At 41.3% G+C, this 17,078-nt stretch overlaps 1 protein-coding gene across 2 annotated transcripts in view; it reads left to right on the forward strand.

Moving 5' to 3' along the window:
- The first annotated feature begins 891 nt into the window (after positions 1-891).
- Positions 892-17,078, forward strand: part of RBPMS (RNA binding protein, mRNA processing factor) — a 321,546-nt gene continuing 305,359 nt past the window's right edge. Inside the window, exon 1 of one of the 2 annotated variants that reach the window (XM_069743137.1) lies at positions 892-1,249. In XM_069743137.1, the coding sequence (XP_069599238.1) occupies positions 1,187-1,249 (63 nt within the window). In that variant the 5' untranslated portion in view covers positions 892-1,186. The remainder of the gene's footprint in view (positions 1,250-17,078) is intronic. The other variant, XM_069743135.1, reaches the window with a different exon arrangement.

Raw genomic sequence — 17,078 nt, forward strand, 5'->3', positions numbered from 1 at the left:
AGGTTAACATCTACCCTGGTTTGTTCACCTCCATGTTAGGGCTCAGTCATAACAGTCCTAGATGGACACACAGGCATAGACAGATAGATAAAGAGATAGTACATGGACAGGTTGGCTAGCCTAAACTCGAGCATAGATGCCCTAATTTGATATTTTCTTATAATTTGGCAATATACGTTAATTGTCAGCAATAACTACTAGTCTACATTCAGACATTCCTGTCTATTTTTATATGGCTACATTCACACAACCATATTTTCGGCGGTCTGTGGAAAAAAAAGCTACGGTATGTCATAGAGACAGCACAAACAGCGTTATTGAATTGGGCTGTTCAGATAACAGGTCCATGTGAAAAAAAATTGCATCGTGCACTTGTCTTTCCCGATTTTCAAATGAGATTCGCCTACTCAAGTCTAAAAAATAAAAATTAAAAATTAAAAAAAAGGACCGCATACGACGTGTCACATGGATGTGTGAATGTAGCCTAGCTATCATGATCGATCAAAGAAAGGCAAAATGATTTCACATTTTTTTAATAAGTTTCTTTCATTCTGGTCACTTGTATGAGGTCCCTAATGACGTATCGCGGTGAGGCACAGTGAACATGGATCATAAAGCATATATGATATTTAGCCATTTCCTTCATAGCATCTACACTGAGCTTAATTCCTGTGATTTATATCTACCCCTGCTATCTCTCTGCATGTCACCTTTTGACCCGCCCTGCACACTGTCATTTTTTTCCATGTTTTCAAGAACTGGAGAATTTTTTTCTTAACTAATTGGAAGTGATACTGATTGTCTCCCCCTCCTTCCATCTCCTCTATAAACAGGGCACCTCCCAGCCAGAATACTGGGAGTTAGTTCCTAGCTGTGAAGTTGCCTTCAGTCCCTCCCCTCCTGAGAGTTTTAGAAACCAAAGGCTGGATCTAACCCTAATCTCCAACAGTCAAGAACATTTCCCCTTTCCTCCCTTTCCCCTGCTCTCTCATGCTTTCCTCCTTATCTCTATTACAAGCCATAGACACTTCACTGGTTCCTCTTTTTACATTTCATTTGTTTTACCAGTGGACCTGAAGGACATTCATTCCCCCTGATCTCATTAGTAACCTTGGTAGAGTTCCCTGATTCCTGGCAGAAGTGAGCAGGATTCCCGGCTGTGCTGCACACTACTCAGGAGATCACAATGAACAACAACCTAGCAGAGAAGGACAGCTGTCCTGATGAGGTCAGCCTTCCAGAGGAGGAGGTAGGTGTCCTTTCCACAACTGCCCCTGTGGGTGCCCACTTGTGGCATTCTAGGACTTGTCTTGTGTGAGGATGCCCTCTCAGTAAGAGAAGCGTGCTCTCTGAATGATCATACTGACCTATAAGGAGATTGTGTTCATTCCTTTTATTCATTCCTGTTCTTCATTCTTTTTAGTAAGTCCCGTTCTTGTTTTATGCTATTGATATTGTTAGTACAGAGATTGTATTTGTTGTTCTTCTCGTTCTTGCAGAATTAAATGCCAATTATTACACTTATATGATGAGTGTGTATGTATGCATATATAAAATACATGTGTATACCAATTATCACAAAATTACACCTATATGACATTTGTGTGTATTTGTTATATATATATATATATATATATATATATATATATATATATATATATATACACGTGATATGGGTGTAATTTTTTGATAATTGGTATACAGATTAGCACCCAATTACGAACACACATATAGTTTGTGGCATGTATATTGGTGTGCATGTCTATTTTACACCCATACGTAATACTTTAATGATAATGACTATATGGATTGTCAAATAATTGCACACAAATATATATATATATATATATATATATATATATATATATATCATATGGGTCAGTATGAAAAATTGGTATACAAAGTAAAGCGGATACACTCAATATACCATAATCACTATGCGTACATGTGTGTGTGTATATATATATATATATATATATATATATATATATATATATATATATATATATATATATATATATATTCATTGTTATATCTACGTCCTCTCTTTATATATGTATACTTTATACATACACTTTGTAATTTATTCTGTGTATATTGCGCACACACTACATATTAGGACAGTGTACAATTATTATTTGTAGCTTTCCAATCCCCAATCCATGCAGTTGTTTCCAGTCAGATACAAGCAGTCCTTGGAGTTCTGCCATAGTCATTTTTTTTACAATTGCGTAACTTTTTCTTAAACACGTTATACCCTTTTTTTTTCTTTTGGCTCCTCCGTGCTCTCAGCTGAAATGTTGACTATATATGTCATTGCACTAGTGAGCAGCTAACTCACAGAAATACTTTACGCATTTCTAATCAGATGTTCCGGCCAGAATCCACATGCATTGCAGCGCGCATCCAACATATTACAGAACACCAATTACTTTCTGCTTTTTGTGTTTGTGGTCTGGGACAGTAATTAATCCGGATCTGAAACATATCATACTAGTGCTTAGAGGAAAATTCTGGCGTTTGTGCAAGGATTGACTGGAAAGTTTCTTTATCCTATTAGTATAAAGCCTGCATTTCCTCATACAAGTACTAGTACCTACAGCACTTCCCATTTTAATCTGCAGTAGAAAGTATATCTATCTGTCCTTTACACTTATTAGCTTGTTTAACTCTTTTCTGATCTATTTCTTCATTTATACAAAGAATTGAGCAGGATGAACTCTTTATTTGGTTAGATAATTAAAAAACTTTAGGTGCAAATGTACCTTAACCCAATTAATAAAGACATCCCAGCAACTAGTTCTGGAGGAGGATGACATGGCATCTCAAAATGAAAAATATATGTTATGTTATGAAGATACAGAAGAAAGTAGAGCTTTAACTATTACATTGTACTTTCCCTGCAGCCTTGCCATCATAAACTGTATATTTAGTATCATGGTTGCTACCACTGGTTGTTCTGGGTTAGTAAGTTGATGGCTTCAGTAGTGTGGCTTTGATGCCCGTCAAGTCAAATGTTATGCCTTTATGAATAGACACCGACTGTACTTTACACTTCACATTCATGGATTAGTAATGCATTGAAAGCATCATGGTTAATCTGCAAGTGACCTTATGCCAATTTTTCTTTGTTGGATTGCGAAAGAAAAAGCCATGATTTCACAGTATAAGAACAAAGTGATGTTATAAGACAGGATATAGATTGCCGTTGCTTGTATGGAATTATTGGGTGATGCATGTTGATTGCTCATATTTTGTATTGGACAGTTTATGATTAGTCCAATAAAACCTTGTATTTCACTGCATGGTATTTGTCTAAACTCTGTAATTCACCATCCATTGCCAACTGAATCTTTGAGTTAAAATCTCAAGCTATGTACTACATATAAATTTATATTTTTGTCTATAGCTGTGGTCTCCAAACCTTCTGACCTTGAGAGCCACATTCAGCTTAGAGAGAGGGTCATGAACCACATCCAGCTCCTGCCCTCCTCACAGTAGTGACCCACAGAGCCTCCATTACTGGTATAATGACAACCAAAGCATTTCCACAAAAATCACACCAAGACAGTATGCCAAGATCCATAGGTTCCCACAATCCACAAAAATCACACCAAGACAGTATGCCAAGATCCATAGGTTCCCACAATACATCCATTCAGTATTCTTACATCAATCACTCCCACGACACTGTTGAATCAAGGTTCAAGTACCTCCTCTGACAGGTAGCATCATCTGGTCTACAGCTTACTATACTTAAATTATCTCCAAGGCCAGAATATTCACATTCAGATCTGCTATTTTGTGCAGGGCAACTCACAAAATTCACCATCTGCAGACCCGCTCTTCATAGTTTGCTATACCTGGAGCTAATGCACCAAGCTGGCTGGCAGTCGCCAGCCACACATCATGGGCCCATGAGCCACAGGTTGGAGACCCCTGGTGTTTATTCTTGTCACATGTCTGTGATTGTATGGATGTTATATAATGACATTATGAATGCATATGTCAACCCCTTATAATTTAAAGTTAGCAGAATCTGGGTATGTGGGCCTTTTAACTTTCCCCCAACAGATGATGTCAGGAAACAGCAGTATCGAGCATTTTTAATTTAACTGACCCTTTTGTTCAACAAGGAGAAAAGCTACCCCTTTAGGCTTCAGGCTAACATTGGCTTCTCTCCGCGCCGTATTGAGAAAACTATATGCTCAGCTACATGGGGGAGCCACAAGAAATAGCAACCGACTGTCAGTCAATGGATATCTTATGTACACATGGACCTTACAGGGCTTTTACACCATTATTTGACCACCTTTCATTTGTGCTAACTCGTCTAAACAATCGCTTTTCTAATCTACTTTCATGATTTGCACTATTTCTATCAGCGCATCTCGATGTAGGTTAAATATCCTCCATCAACATACAGGCACTACTTCCTGCCTGTTACATCCGATTCGACTCTCATCTGAGCACAAGTTTTGGAAAGAATGGAAAAAAAAACCCTGACTCTACTGTTGAGGGGTGTGGAGCTGCCTTTAAATGATTGGCAGGGGGTGTCTGACCACACAAGCTTAAATGACAGATTTCACTGCTCCTGCTTCGGTGCCTGCCCCTTCAATTGACAAGCTCTGAGATGTGCTTGTCATTATAAAGACAAATGCTGTGCTTGTCAATTAAAGTAGTCTATCACGTGAGTTACTGATGGCTGATGCAGACTTACTCTGCCATTGCCTTGGAGCTCAGGTGTCGAGCCTGTCAATTGGCAGGTGTTACTATGTGCTTTCTAATGACAAGCACATCTCAATGCTTGTCAATTGAAGGTGCCAGCGCTCGAAAGCTTTGGCAAGATCTGTGAAGACTGATCTGAGCTTGCATGCTCATACACCCTGTCAATCACTGAAAGGCAGCTCCAACTACATCAGGAGCAGAGTAAGGTGCACTTCTCATTCCATCCAAATCCTGTGCCCAAATGAGGGACGGATCAGATATAACAGACAGAAAGTAGGACTTGCAGGTCAACAATGGATTGCATGACCCACACAGAAATACACAGGAATAGTAGTATAATACAGAGGAATAACTGGAATAATGCAGAGAATACCCAGAACATCAGGCAACTACCGTATATATGCATTCTGTGTATTGTTGTATTACATGTGCTATGAGAACCTATGACACTCCCAAGAATTATGCATTACAATGTAAGGAAAAAGTCTTATTAGCAGTAGCAATAAAGACTCAGATGACAGTGTGGTGACCTTGGAGAATTAGTTCTTACAATTTCTCCCATCCCCCACCCCTTCAGTATGTACAGAACATTTCACCTTCATATATTGGCAAGCTACTGTGGCTTTATATACCTCCATAATTCTATACGGACTTTTGACAGCACCTTAGCCTTCTGTACTGACTCCACTTTCTGTTTGACGCTCCTCTATCCAATCAGAAACACTGGGTGCGGACTACTTGAGTATTCACTGCTTGGGAAGAATAACCTCATAGCTCCTGTTTCTTCACTTGACCTCTTAGACCCTCTTATTAGACATCATGATGAGTAAGATATTTTGCTTAACCATATGTTCCTTCATTGTTTGTAGATGTTAGTTTACGCCAGGGGTCCCCAACTCCAGGCCTCGAGGGTCGTCAACAGTGCAGGTTTCCAGGATTTCTTTAGTATTGCATCGGTGGTAATGTGATCATCTGCACAGGTGATGATTCCAACCCCTGTGCAATACTAAGGAAATCCTGAAAACCTGCACTGTTGGTGGCCCTCGAGGCCTGGAGTTGGGGACCACTGGTTTACGCTATTCAAAGTGCCAATAATTCTGTCTGATGCTATGTAGAAATGTCTTGTTTAAGCCCGATGTCTTCCAATATCACATTATGCCATGTCTTATCCACCGCTCCACTACCTCCATCAGGTGTGGTAAATCAATGATATACAGCATTAGTAATAGTAGCTGCAAGAGTTGACTTCAGTCCTTGCTTTTGACTTATTTAACCCCCTGAAACGTTAAGTATTGCTCATCTCTTACAAGTGAAGCATTTTTACTCATGTTTTCTCTAGTGAACTGGGCACACACAGTTTTCCTACATACAGTTTGTGAAATTATGTAATGCTGAATACTTTCACTTTTTATATTTCATAGTATTTGACATCAGCAATATCTGCATAATAAAGGTCCACATGCACATTAGATAAAATGTTACTGGATATGCGGATTTTGGTAGGGATTCTCCAACTATGTCCTTATGGGGGCCCCCCAATTTCTTTCCCTAAGGTCATGATCACATGTTCAGTTTTTGGTTAGTATTTTACATTAGTATTTGAAAGCCAAAACCAGGAGTGGAACAATCAGAGGAAAAGCATAATAGTAACACGTCACCACCACTTCTGTATTTATCACGCACTGCTAGCTTTGGCTTACACATACTGATATAAAATACTGACCAAATACTGAACATGTGAACGTGGCCTGAAGATGATTTCAGGAGACACCAGAATGTAGTCTTTTATATTTTAACTAGATGGCAGCCCGATTCTAAAGAATCGGGAGTCTAGAATCCATATATACTTTATTTATTCAAATGTAAGAATAATACAATTAATAAATAATAGTAAGAAAGAACAAAAATAATATGCAGTATATGGAGAAAACACCAAACAAAAGTTCAAAATTGGTGTGAAAATGTCACTGAACCACTTCACAACTAAATATATATAGTTTTGGTAAATGGTATTATCATTTTTTTGACGAAATTCGGCAGGAGCTTGAAGAGCAACGTCACTGGGCCCGCCTCCATGCAGTAGAAACTTGCTGTGAGGTAAAAATTCAAAAATCACACCAAAATGGCGGGCGGAGTGTGTCACAGTACGGCACGTTTCTGATTGGTCGCTCGCAGCAGGCGGCAACCAATCAGACACTGGACACTGTTGACGTCACTTAGCTCCGGACATTAGCTCCGGACATTAGCTCCGGATATTAGCTCCGGACATTAGCTCCGGACAAAGCCACGGAAGTTGGCACAAATTGCAGGAAGTAGTATTCTAGGCAATTAATCTCCGGACATTAGCTCCGGACATTAGCTCCGGACATTAGCTCCGGACATTAGCTCCGGACAAAGCCACGGAAGTTGGCACAAATTGCAGGAAGTAGTATTCTAGGCAATTATATATTAGATGGCCAATCATTTTGCTTGATTTCTTTTTCTCCTGCATGACATCTCCTGCTGATAATTGGTCAATGTCATATAGGGGGGTTAGTAAACACCCTCACAGGCCAATCTCTGCTAGCTCCCCCCTTGGTTGAAGGGGAAATTAGATTCTAAACTTTACTAGATAATATCTCTGCAATATAGCTGAGAATTATAAAAAACATAAAAACTTTTCTTCAACTCTGGAGGTTTACATGCTAAAACTCTTGGGAAATTTTCATTAAACCAAGCTGCAAGTAAAAAAAACCCTATTGCTTTACAAAATTGGAGACACACAAATCTACAGAAGGGGTAGGGGTCAGGACCGTCAGTTACATATGTTCCCTTTGTATCAAACCCCATCAAGGACAACATCTGCAAAGAGTTTGTATGTTCTCTCCGTGTTTGTGGGTTTCCTCCCACATTCCAAAGACATACTGGTAGGGAATTTAGATTGTGAGCCCCAATCGGGGACAGTGATGATAATGTGTGCAAAATGTAAAGCGCTGCGGAATATGTTAGCGCTATATAAAAATAAAGATTATTATTATTATTAAGGGAATGGGTTAACTGGATTTCACCACTCTCTCCCAAACTATTTATATGTGCAAGTCCAGCAAAGCTTTTCATGGCCAGACTCTTTCCCATTTATGGAGAAATCAGCATTTGTACTGATATGCAAACAAGGCTGTAGATCTGAAGCCTCTGTCACTACATCTCTACTTTGCAGCCAATTCCGCCTCCTCTTGCTTTGACTGACAACTCCTTTGTATGAAGCCATACAGTATAGAAGCTGTCAGTCAAAGCAGGAGGAGGCAGCGGCGCTAGGCTGAGAATAGAGCTGGAGTGACAGAGGCTTCAGATCTACACATTTTCATATCAACTAAAACACTGATTTCTCAGTAACAGAAGAACGGACTGGCCATATAAAGGTATTGCTGGACTTGACTTTGAAAGAGCTCTATGTAATAAATAGTTTGGGGGTGAAATCCTGCTGATTGATTTCCTTTGGTGAAAAACTGATATGCAGTAATATGAAAACAACTGTTGCCTTATCAAGGCACTGTATAGATCTATCTCCTGAGCCATCTCTTCAAGGAACAGACTTTGCCTGGTCTCAGTTGTAAACACGTGCATTCCATGTATAGTGTGATGGACGGTCCAGCTTTCACCACGGGAGACAAGTCCAATGATACGTTACAGAATTAACAGATGTCAGTTGCTGTTTTACGTCACATCACCATCTATATATATCGGTAAATTATTGTGGTTCATAGATCTGTTGACATAAGCCGAACGGAATGTTTCTGCCATTCTGAAAACAGGACCCAATGTCGTTCACGTAAACAATTCCTAATGCTTCTGTTTTATAGTGAAACATTTGCACTAGGCAGATGGAGCAGATGTAAAGGGATCCTCATTATTTGTGGCTTCAGAGCAGCTCTGTGTTTATTCAACAGAAACCACTAATGGGGAGAGTTTATTGCCAAAGACTAGAGGATTACTTCTGCAATTAAAACAAAATGCGGAGCTAGTGGTGGTGGTCCGATCAACTCTCCATCATCAATCTTTCTATTAGTAAAGGAGTGGAAAAGCTAAAGCCATGGTTAAACTGGCACCAGTCTTCAGTGTTTGTGAGGTCCATAAGAGGGGAGTCAGCCACTTCTTGACTTGTTTGGTAGCAACTTTGCAGGCTAAGTTCAAAAGGATTGGGCAGTTCCAAGTGGCGATCCTCCTTACCTCCTCTGACATCTTGGAAGAGACAACGGAGAACCCCATACACTTCAGATGGTGAGCCACTCCTGGTCAAAAAGTTGGGTATAGCCTCTAAAATAAAAATAGTAAAATCTGTACTTTCTAGTTCAGTGCCTTTCACATTGCATTATTGAAATGCGTGTGTTGTTTAAAGGGAACCTGTCATGAACATGTAGTCTGACCTGTGGATGTCATGGTATAGAGAAGCTGAGCAGAATGATACTGTGCATAGGTTTGTTGGAAGTGATTCAGCATAACTTGTATTTTATTTATTGAAATCCATGGGATTTGCATGCATGCGAGTCCAGGGGGGTCCTACTAGTGATTAACAGTTAGTGCTGCATGCAGTGGTGTAACTTGAAACTCAAGGACCCCAATGCGAAAGCTCCAACGGGGCCCCTGAATATTTTAAATCTTAAATAGCAATAGTCTTTTTCTATAGGCCAAAGGGACTTTTAGGGCCCCTTAGGCTCCAGGGTCCGGGTGCAATTGCAACCCCTGCACCTGTTGTACTTACACCCCTGGCTGCATGTACAGCCATAGTGAAGACTGACCATCACTAGTAGACCACCCACCGGACTCCTATACATTCAAACACCAGAGATTTCAATGAATAAAATGCAAGGTATACCATAAAAAAGTGTCTATTAATCTGATCAGCTCCCCCTGCTCTATAACATCCTGCCTGCAAGTCAGGTACTATTTTCAACATACGTTCCCTTTTAAAGAGGAATTGTCAATGGCTCAAAAGTGGCTGTTTTTTCCTCCTTTTTTATGCTGCTCCCTTAAGTGACTCTTTTCTTTTAAATCTAGTATAGGGTTCCATGGGCCTTTTTTAGTGCTAATTTATATGCTTTTTACCAACGGGATGTTGCTTACAAGGTAATTGTGCAGAGCGTCCTAAGAACATTTCCCCAGGGAATCCTATGAGCAGCGGAAATAAAATAAGAATTAAAATAATAATAATCTTTATTTAGCGCTTACATATTCCGCAGCACTTTACAGGTTGCACACATTATCATCGCTGTTCCCGTTATGGCTCACAATCTAAATTCCCTATCAGTATGTCTTTGGAATGTGGGAGGAAACTGGAGAACCCGGAGGAAACCCACAGAGAACACGGAGAGAACATACAATCTCTTTGCAGATGTTGTCCTTGGTGGGGTTTGAACCCAGGACTCCAGCTCTGCAAGGCTGCTGTACTAATCACTGTGCCACCGTGCTGCCCATTTAGAACTGTTCACTTTTTGACCTGGTAAAATGTCCTTTTGAAAGAGTGAAATTGTTCTCAAATATTTTTGCATGGCTGTGTTTAATTCTATTACTCATGGTTGGACACACAGAAGAGGGCCCCTGTGCAAGAACAATATATGGGACCTTTGTAGCCCAGTAACTCATCATAATGCACAACGCCACCTGCTTTGGAGGTAGATGTGGCCTCCTTACCTTTAGAGGCTTCTGCACAGGTTGCACCAATGATGTTTGGCCCTGGGCTGTGGCCACTTTCCGATGGCTGTAATATGGGAGCACTGTAACATGCGAACTCAGTCGAGGGGTTCAAGAGAGGCCTGGATGTCTTCCTGGAGCAGAACAATATTGTATCATACAATTATTAGGTTCTGTAGAAGGACGTAGATCTGGGGATTTATTATGATGGAATATAGGCTGAACTGGATGGACAAATGTCTTTTTTCGGCCTTACTAACTATGTTACTATGTTATCACAATTGCAGTATCCAAAATACTCCCAAGTTCTTCGAAGAGCGTAAAGAAGACTTAGGCTAGGTTCACATTGCGTTCAGTGTCTCCATTTAACGGACTACGTTACACCGCGGCATAACGCGGTGTAACGTAGTCCGTTAACGGCGCCATTGAATGCAATGTCGGACACATCGCTAGCGCACTAGCGATGCGTCCGACATTGACTGACGGACCTGAGACGTGGGCTGCAGCGTTTCCGGGTCCGTCACCGCTAGCGCAGATAGAGCTAGCAGATGCTCCATCTGCGCTAGCGCAGTGCAAAGTCAGCACTTGCATCAGCGCAGTCCATTTAACGTATGCGTTGAACGGACTGCACTAATGCAATGTGAACCTAGCCTTACAAGCAATGTATGCTATTGCAGCTATTTATAAACACCAGATTTGCAGCACTGAGGGCCTTGGTTCCATTCACTAAATGTTTGTATGTTCTCCCTGTGTTTGTGTGGGCTTCCTCCAGGTTCTCCAGTTTCCTCCCACGCCCAAAAAACATGCTGATGGGTTCATTGACTTCCAATGCAGTTTGCTGAAGTGTGCGTGTATAAATTAATAAGGAAAACTAGAATAGCAAGTGAGGTCAGGGACTGAGTAATGAGTAATTACAATCTGTATACAGTGCAGGAGAAAATCTTTCCACTAAATTATATAAAAAGCACAATATGGCTGAACTTCAGTACCAGGCATATATAAGCCAAGCCACTGTGCCGGGGCAAACATTAAAGGGGCTGGTTACTTAAATTGTTGATAAGTAGAGATCAGATCCATAACATCAGGTTATCAATCTGTTTTTGCATAAAAGTACCTTGAAGTAGGGCCGGCTCCAGGTTTTTGAGGGCCCTGGGCGAAAGAGTCTCAGTGGGCCCCCCCTTGAACACATACCACGATTCATGATCACATATAACACAGCCATGTAGTATATAACACAGCCCGCATAGTATATAACACAGCCAGGTAGCCTATAACACAGCCATGTAGTATATAACAGCCCATATAGTATATAGCACAGCCACATATTATATAACACAGCCCATGTAGTATATAACCTGGCCCACATAGTGTATAGAACAGCCATGTAGTAAATAGCACAGCCCACGTAGCATATAACAGCCCACGTAGTATATAACACGGCCAACGTAGCATATAACAGCCCATATAGTATATAGCACAGCCACATATTATATAACACAGCCCACGTAGTATATAGAACAGCCATGTAGTATATAGCACAGCCCACGCAGCATATAACAGCCCATATAGTATATAGCACAGCCACATAGTATATAACATGGCCCACGTAGTATATAGAACAGCCCATATAGTATATAGCACAGCCCACGTAGTATATAACACAGCCATGTAGTATATAGCACAGACATGTAGTATACAGCACAGCCCCCCTCCCCCCAAGAATGGCCCCATAGTCCAGTACTCAATGTTATAGTTACAAAAAAAAACCACTCCTCACCTCTCAACGTGCCCGCGCTGCTCCTTGCTCGGGTCTCGGCGGCTGCCGCTGCACTGCCTGACACACAGCGAGTGCGTGATGACGTCATCGTGCACCTGCAGCGGCAGTGTCAGAGGCAGAGTGGGGAATGATGGGAGAGGGAGCGTCAGCTGACGTTCTCTCCTCCATCATTTGCTTTGAACTTTACCGTCGGACGCCGGTATAGCTCAATGCGGCGGCGGGGGAGTTGGCACTGGCGACAGGCGGGCCCCCCTACCTCACAGAGGCTCCATATCAGCTGCGTGATGTGCCATTAGCTGAGGGCCCCTGGGGGAGCGGCATTTTCCCGGGTACGCCGGGTGCTGACGCCGGCCCCGCCTTGAAGTGTAAAAAATATTGGTTCCAACAACCTATAAGTTACAATTATAATAACATTTACAGACATTACCATTATCAGAAAGCTCTAAAAGATACAATGCGAGTTTATGATGACTTTATTATACAAATTACTATGTTCACAAAATGTTAGGGGGAACTAATTTGAGTAAAGTTACTAGTTACTTTCTAGGTTTATACGATAATACCGATTTTCATTTATTTTTATTTTTTCTAGAATATCCTGGCTGTATATTTACATAATCATTTTTTTTTCCTATAATTTTTTTTATGATCATTGCAAACTTGAATAATGTTTACACTGTTGCATAAATCGCAGCAACAAAAAAAAGGTAAAAAGCGCCATGGAATAAATGGCGCTATAACAATAAATAATAATAATATAATAATAATAAAAGCCTCGGAAAGTTTCATGTAATAGAACGGAGTGGCCAGCTTCAGCGTCAGACTGTGCATAGACTTGCATGAGAGCCATTTCCCCGAGAGGAGCCATCTCTTTGTGTCCCTCTTCAGTGATGAATACAAATATTTAGTTAACTGGATAAATATGAAATCATTGTGTCAGGGCTCACTCCATTACATAAAGTCATTGTTTATGTTTCAAGTCAATATTTATGCTACCAAATTGAAATAAACTGTGGCGGTTCGGGCTGTAAACACTCCTCCGTAAGAAAACACTAAATTCTAATGGCCGACCCGAGTTTCTGTAGTGACACAGGCATAGTACTTGGGTGGCCATTTTGAACACATTTAAGGCATCATTTCTGCAGCTTTAGATTATTCACACTATGGGGTGAAATCATCTCATATTTAATACCACATGTATTAATCATGGTTTTCCCCTCTGCAAGTTCACATACAAGCCAACAGTAGCAAAATGAATGTTGCCGTTTTTAATATATCTGCTCCCAGGCATTCGTTTAGGCGAAACCCGTATACCCCTTTGAGTTTTTAATGCCAACGTGCACTACTCAGTTTCTTTATATATTCACCCCTGATTATACTCTCATCTGATGAGGCCTATGCAAACGCGTAAGGATTTTGGGGTTTACTACTATTAGTAAAATACTGGGGTACTGCCCTTGGTACAGCAGGAGCCACTCACATGAGACAAGACATGGGATAAAAGGGACCAGCCATCCCAAAAATTCACTGTCTAATCCAATTGGAGTAAAATGTAGGATTATAAATACTAACTTTTAATATTTAATTTTAAAATGGATAAACACGCATTACAACATCAATACGAATATACAAAAGTACAGGATTTCTCACAGTGCATAGACTATGAATGATCCTATTGCTGTAGCAAGGTATTATTTAGGTCTAAGTGTATTAAATGGTTATTATATTAATATTCTGATCTCAATAACTCTGATCAAACATAACCACTTAGTCACATTATGGACGCCCTAAATATCCAATCAACAAACTAGAATATACTATCCTTAATTTTGATATCAGATGTATTGAACCGTAACTGTTCACTATAAACACCACTATCTAGATCAATAACTAAACCATTGGTTGCCCAACTAATTGTTTAAAAAATAGCAGCAACCATTGCTGTTTTGATATACAAAAGTGCCCACTGAGCACTAATCACTTTCTCAGGATCATAACCCTAAAGGCCCCTTCACATTTAGCGACGCTGCAGCGATACCGACAACGATCCGAATCGCTGCAGCGTCGCTGTTTGGTCGCTGGAGAGCTGTCACACAGACCGCTCTCCAGCGACCAACGATGCCGGTAACCAGGGTAAACATCGGGTAACTAAGCGCAGGGCCGCGCTTAGTAACCCGATGTTTACCCTGGTTACCATGCTAAAAGTAAAAAAAAACAAACAGTACATACTTACCTACCGCTGTCTGTCCTCCAGCGCTGCGCTCTGCTTCTCTGCTCTCCTCCTGTACTGTCTGGGAGCCGGAAAGCAGAGCGGTGACGTCACCGCTCTGCTTTCCGGCTCACAGCCAGTACAGGAGGAGTGCAGAGCACAGCGCTGGAGGACGGACGGCTGTAGGTAAGTATGTAGTGTTTGTTTTTTTTTACTTTTAGCATGGTAACCAGGGTAAACATCGGGTTACTAAGCGCGGCCCTGCGCTTAGTTACCCGATGTTTACCCTGGTTACCAGTGAAGACATCGCTGGATCGGTGTCACACACGCCGATCCAGCGATGTCTCCAGGGAGTCCAGCGACGAAATAAAGTTCTGGACTTTATTCAGCGACCAACGATCTCCCAGCAGGGGCCTGATCGTTGGTCGCTGTCACACATAACGATTTCATTAACGATATCGTTGCTACGTCACAAATAGCAACGATATCGTTAACAATATCGTTATGTGTGAAGGTACCTTAAGGGCCCCTTTCCACTTGTGAGAAAAACGGACGAGTGCAATCCGATAAAAAATCGGATTGCACTCGGACCAATGTTTTTCAATAGGTGACATTCCATTTGCGATTTTTTTTTTTTTCCCAGCCGAAATCGGACTGAGAAAAATCTGTGTCGGCTGAGAAAAAAATCGCAGCATGCTGCGTATTGCTGAGATTCTCGGACGAGACTCGCCAATGCAAGTCAATGGGTGCGAGAAAAAAAACGCATGGAATACGGACCATCCGTATTCCATCCGTTTTTTACGGATACCTTACCATTCTGTGGCACAGAACACTGTAAATAGTCCTGTAAATGACTGTATAAAAATAGTTGCAGAGAAAAAAAACGGATTGCATACGGATTAAAAAATCGCATTACACTCGCATGACACTCGCATGACAATCGCACACGTTACATCTGTTTTTTCGGTCCGTAAATCGGACCGTTTTTTTCTCACACAAGTGGAAAGGGGCCCTAAGACTGTAGAGATAGCTCTACGCATTTCATCAAACATAGATTACTGCCTTAATTTATCATGGGCTGGCAGTGTGTCACTATAAGGGCCCCTTTCCACTTGTGTGAGAAAAAAAGGTCCAATTTACGGACCGAAAAAACAGATGTAACGTGTGCGATTGTCATGCGAGTGTCATGCGAGTGTAATGCGATTTTTTAATCGCATCATCCGTTTTTACATCCGTATGCAATCCGTTTTTTTCTCTGCAACTATTTTTATACAGTCATTTACAGGACTATTTACAGTGTTCTGTGCCACAGAATGGTAAAGTATCCGTAAAAAATGGATGGAATACGGATGGTCCGTATTCCATGCGTTTTTTTTCTCGCACCCATAGACTTGCATTGGCGAGTCTCGTCCGAGAATCTCAGCAATACGCAGCATGCTGCGATTTTTTTCTCAGCCGACACAGATTTTTCTCAGTCCGATTTCGGCTGGGAAAAAAATCGCAAATGGAATGTCACCTATTGAAAAACATTGGTCCGAGTGCAATCCGATTTTTTATCGGATTGCACTCGTCCGTTTTTCTCACAAGTGGAAAGGGGCCCTAAGGCTATGTGCACACATTGAGGATTGTATGCGTTTTTGCCGTGTTTCTTCGCCTCAAAAAATTCTGTGAAAATGCATGCACAACACAACCCATTGAATTCAATGGGATTCCGCAATGCTGTGCTAATGCTGCATGTTTTTCCGCGGTGGAGAGGAGACTTTCCTCCAGGCCCTTAAAAAAGAATTAAAATAAAAAATAGTTATATACTCACCTTCTGGCGGCCCCAGGATCTAGCCCAGGCCTTAGCAATGCTCCCGGCAGCTTCCGTTCCCAGTGATGCTTTGCGACAATGTCCTGTGATGACGTAGCCATCTCGTGTGATGCTACGTTATCTGGGGTCATTGTCGCAAAGCATTACTGGGAATGGGAGCTGCCGGGAGCATCGCGAGGATCGGAAGGCTGCGGGGGCCGCCGGAAGGTGAGAATATCACAATTTTTTTTTATTATTATTTTTAACATTATATCTTTTTAATATTGATGCTGAATAGGCAGCATCAATAGTAAAAAGTTGGTCACACTTGTCAAACACTATGTTTGACAAGTGTGACCAACCTGCCAATCATTTTTCCAAGCGATGCTACAGATCGCTTGGAAAATGCTAGCATTCTGCAAGCTAATTACGCTTGCAAAACGCTAGTGTTTAGCGGGAATACGCATGCCAATTCCGCATACGTATTTCCCACGGCAGGGAGTTGCGGAATTGCCGTGGAAATTTCTGTGACAATTCCGCAACGTGTGCACATAGCCTAATACTGATAAGCAATGAGATATCATATTGGCAAGTTTGCTAGCGGCCAAACCAGCATCCCTATCAAGACTGGCAGATCCAACCCCCTACCCACAGAAACTAATTGTATCACCAATAGATTTTGCTGCAGCAACCTCCAATCATAAATCATATTCCCTGCCTAATTCCTAGAGGTATTCAGCAGCCTTCAATAGGGCTGGATTACCATGTCCCTGTATAATATACCTCCTCGAGCTGATTCGCCACATGTATTGGATTCACCGTGTCCAATACATTTGCATAGATTAAACTTATCTTGCGAAGACTCGCATCTCCACAAGATAAATAGACGTGCTGTGGTCTGGAGA

The sequence above is a fragment of the Ranitomeya imitator genome, chromosome 1 (genome assembly GCF_032444005.1).
Source record: "Ranitomeya imitator isolate aRanImi1 chromosome 1, aRanImi1.pri, whole genome shotgun sequence".
Classification (NCBI taxonomy): Eukaryota; Metazoa; Chordata; class Amphibia; order Anura; family Dendrobatidae; genus Ranitomeya; species Ranitomeya imitator.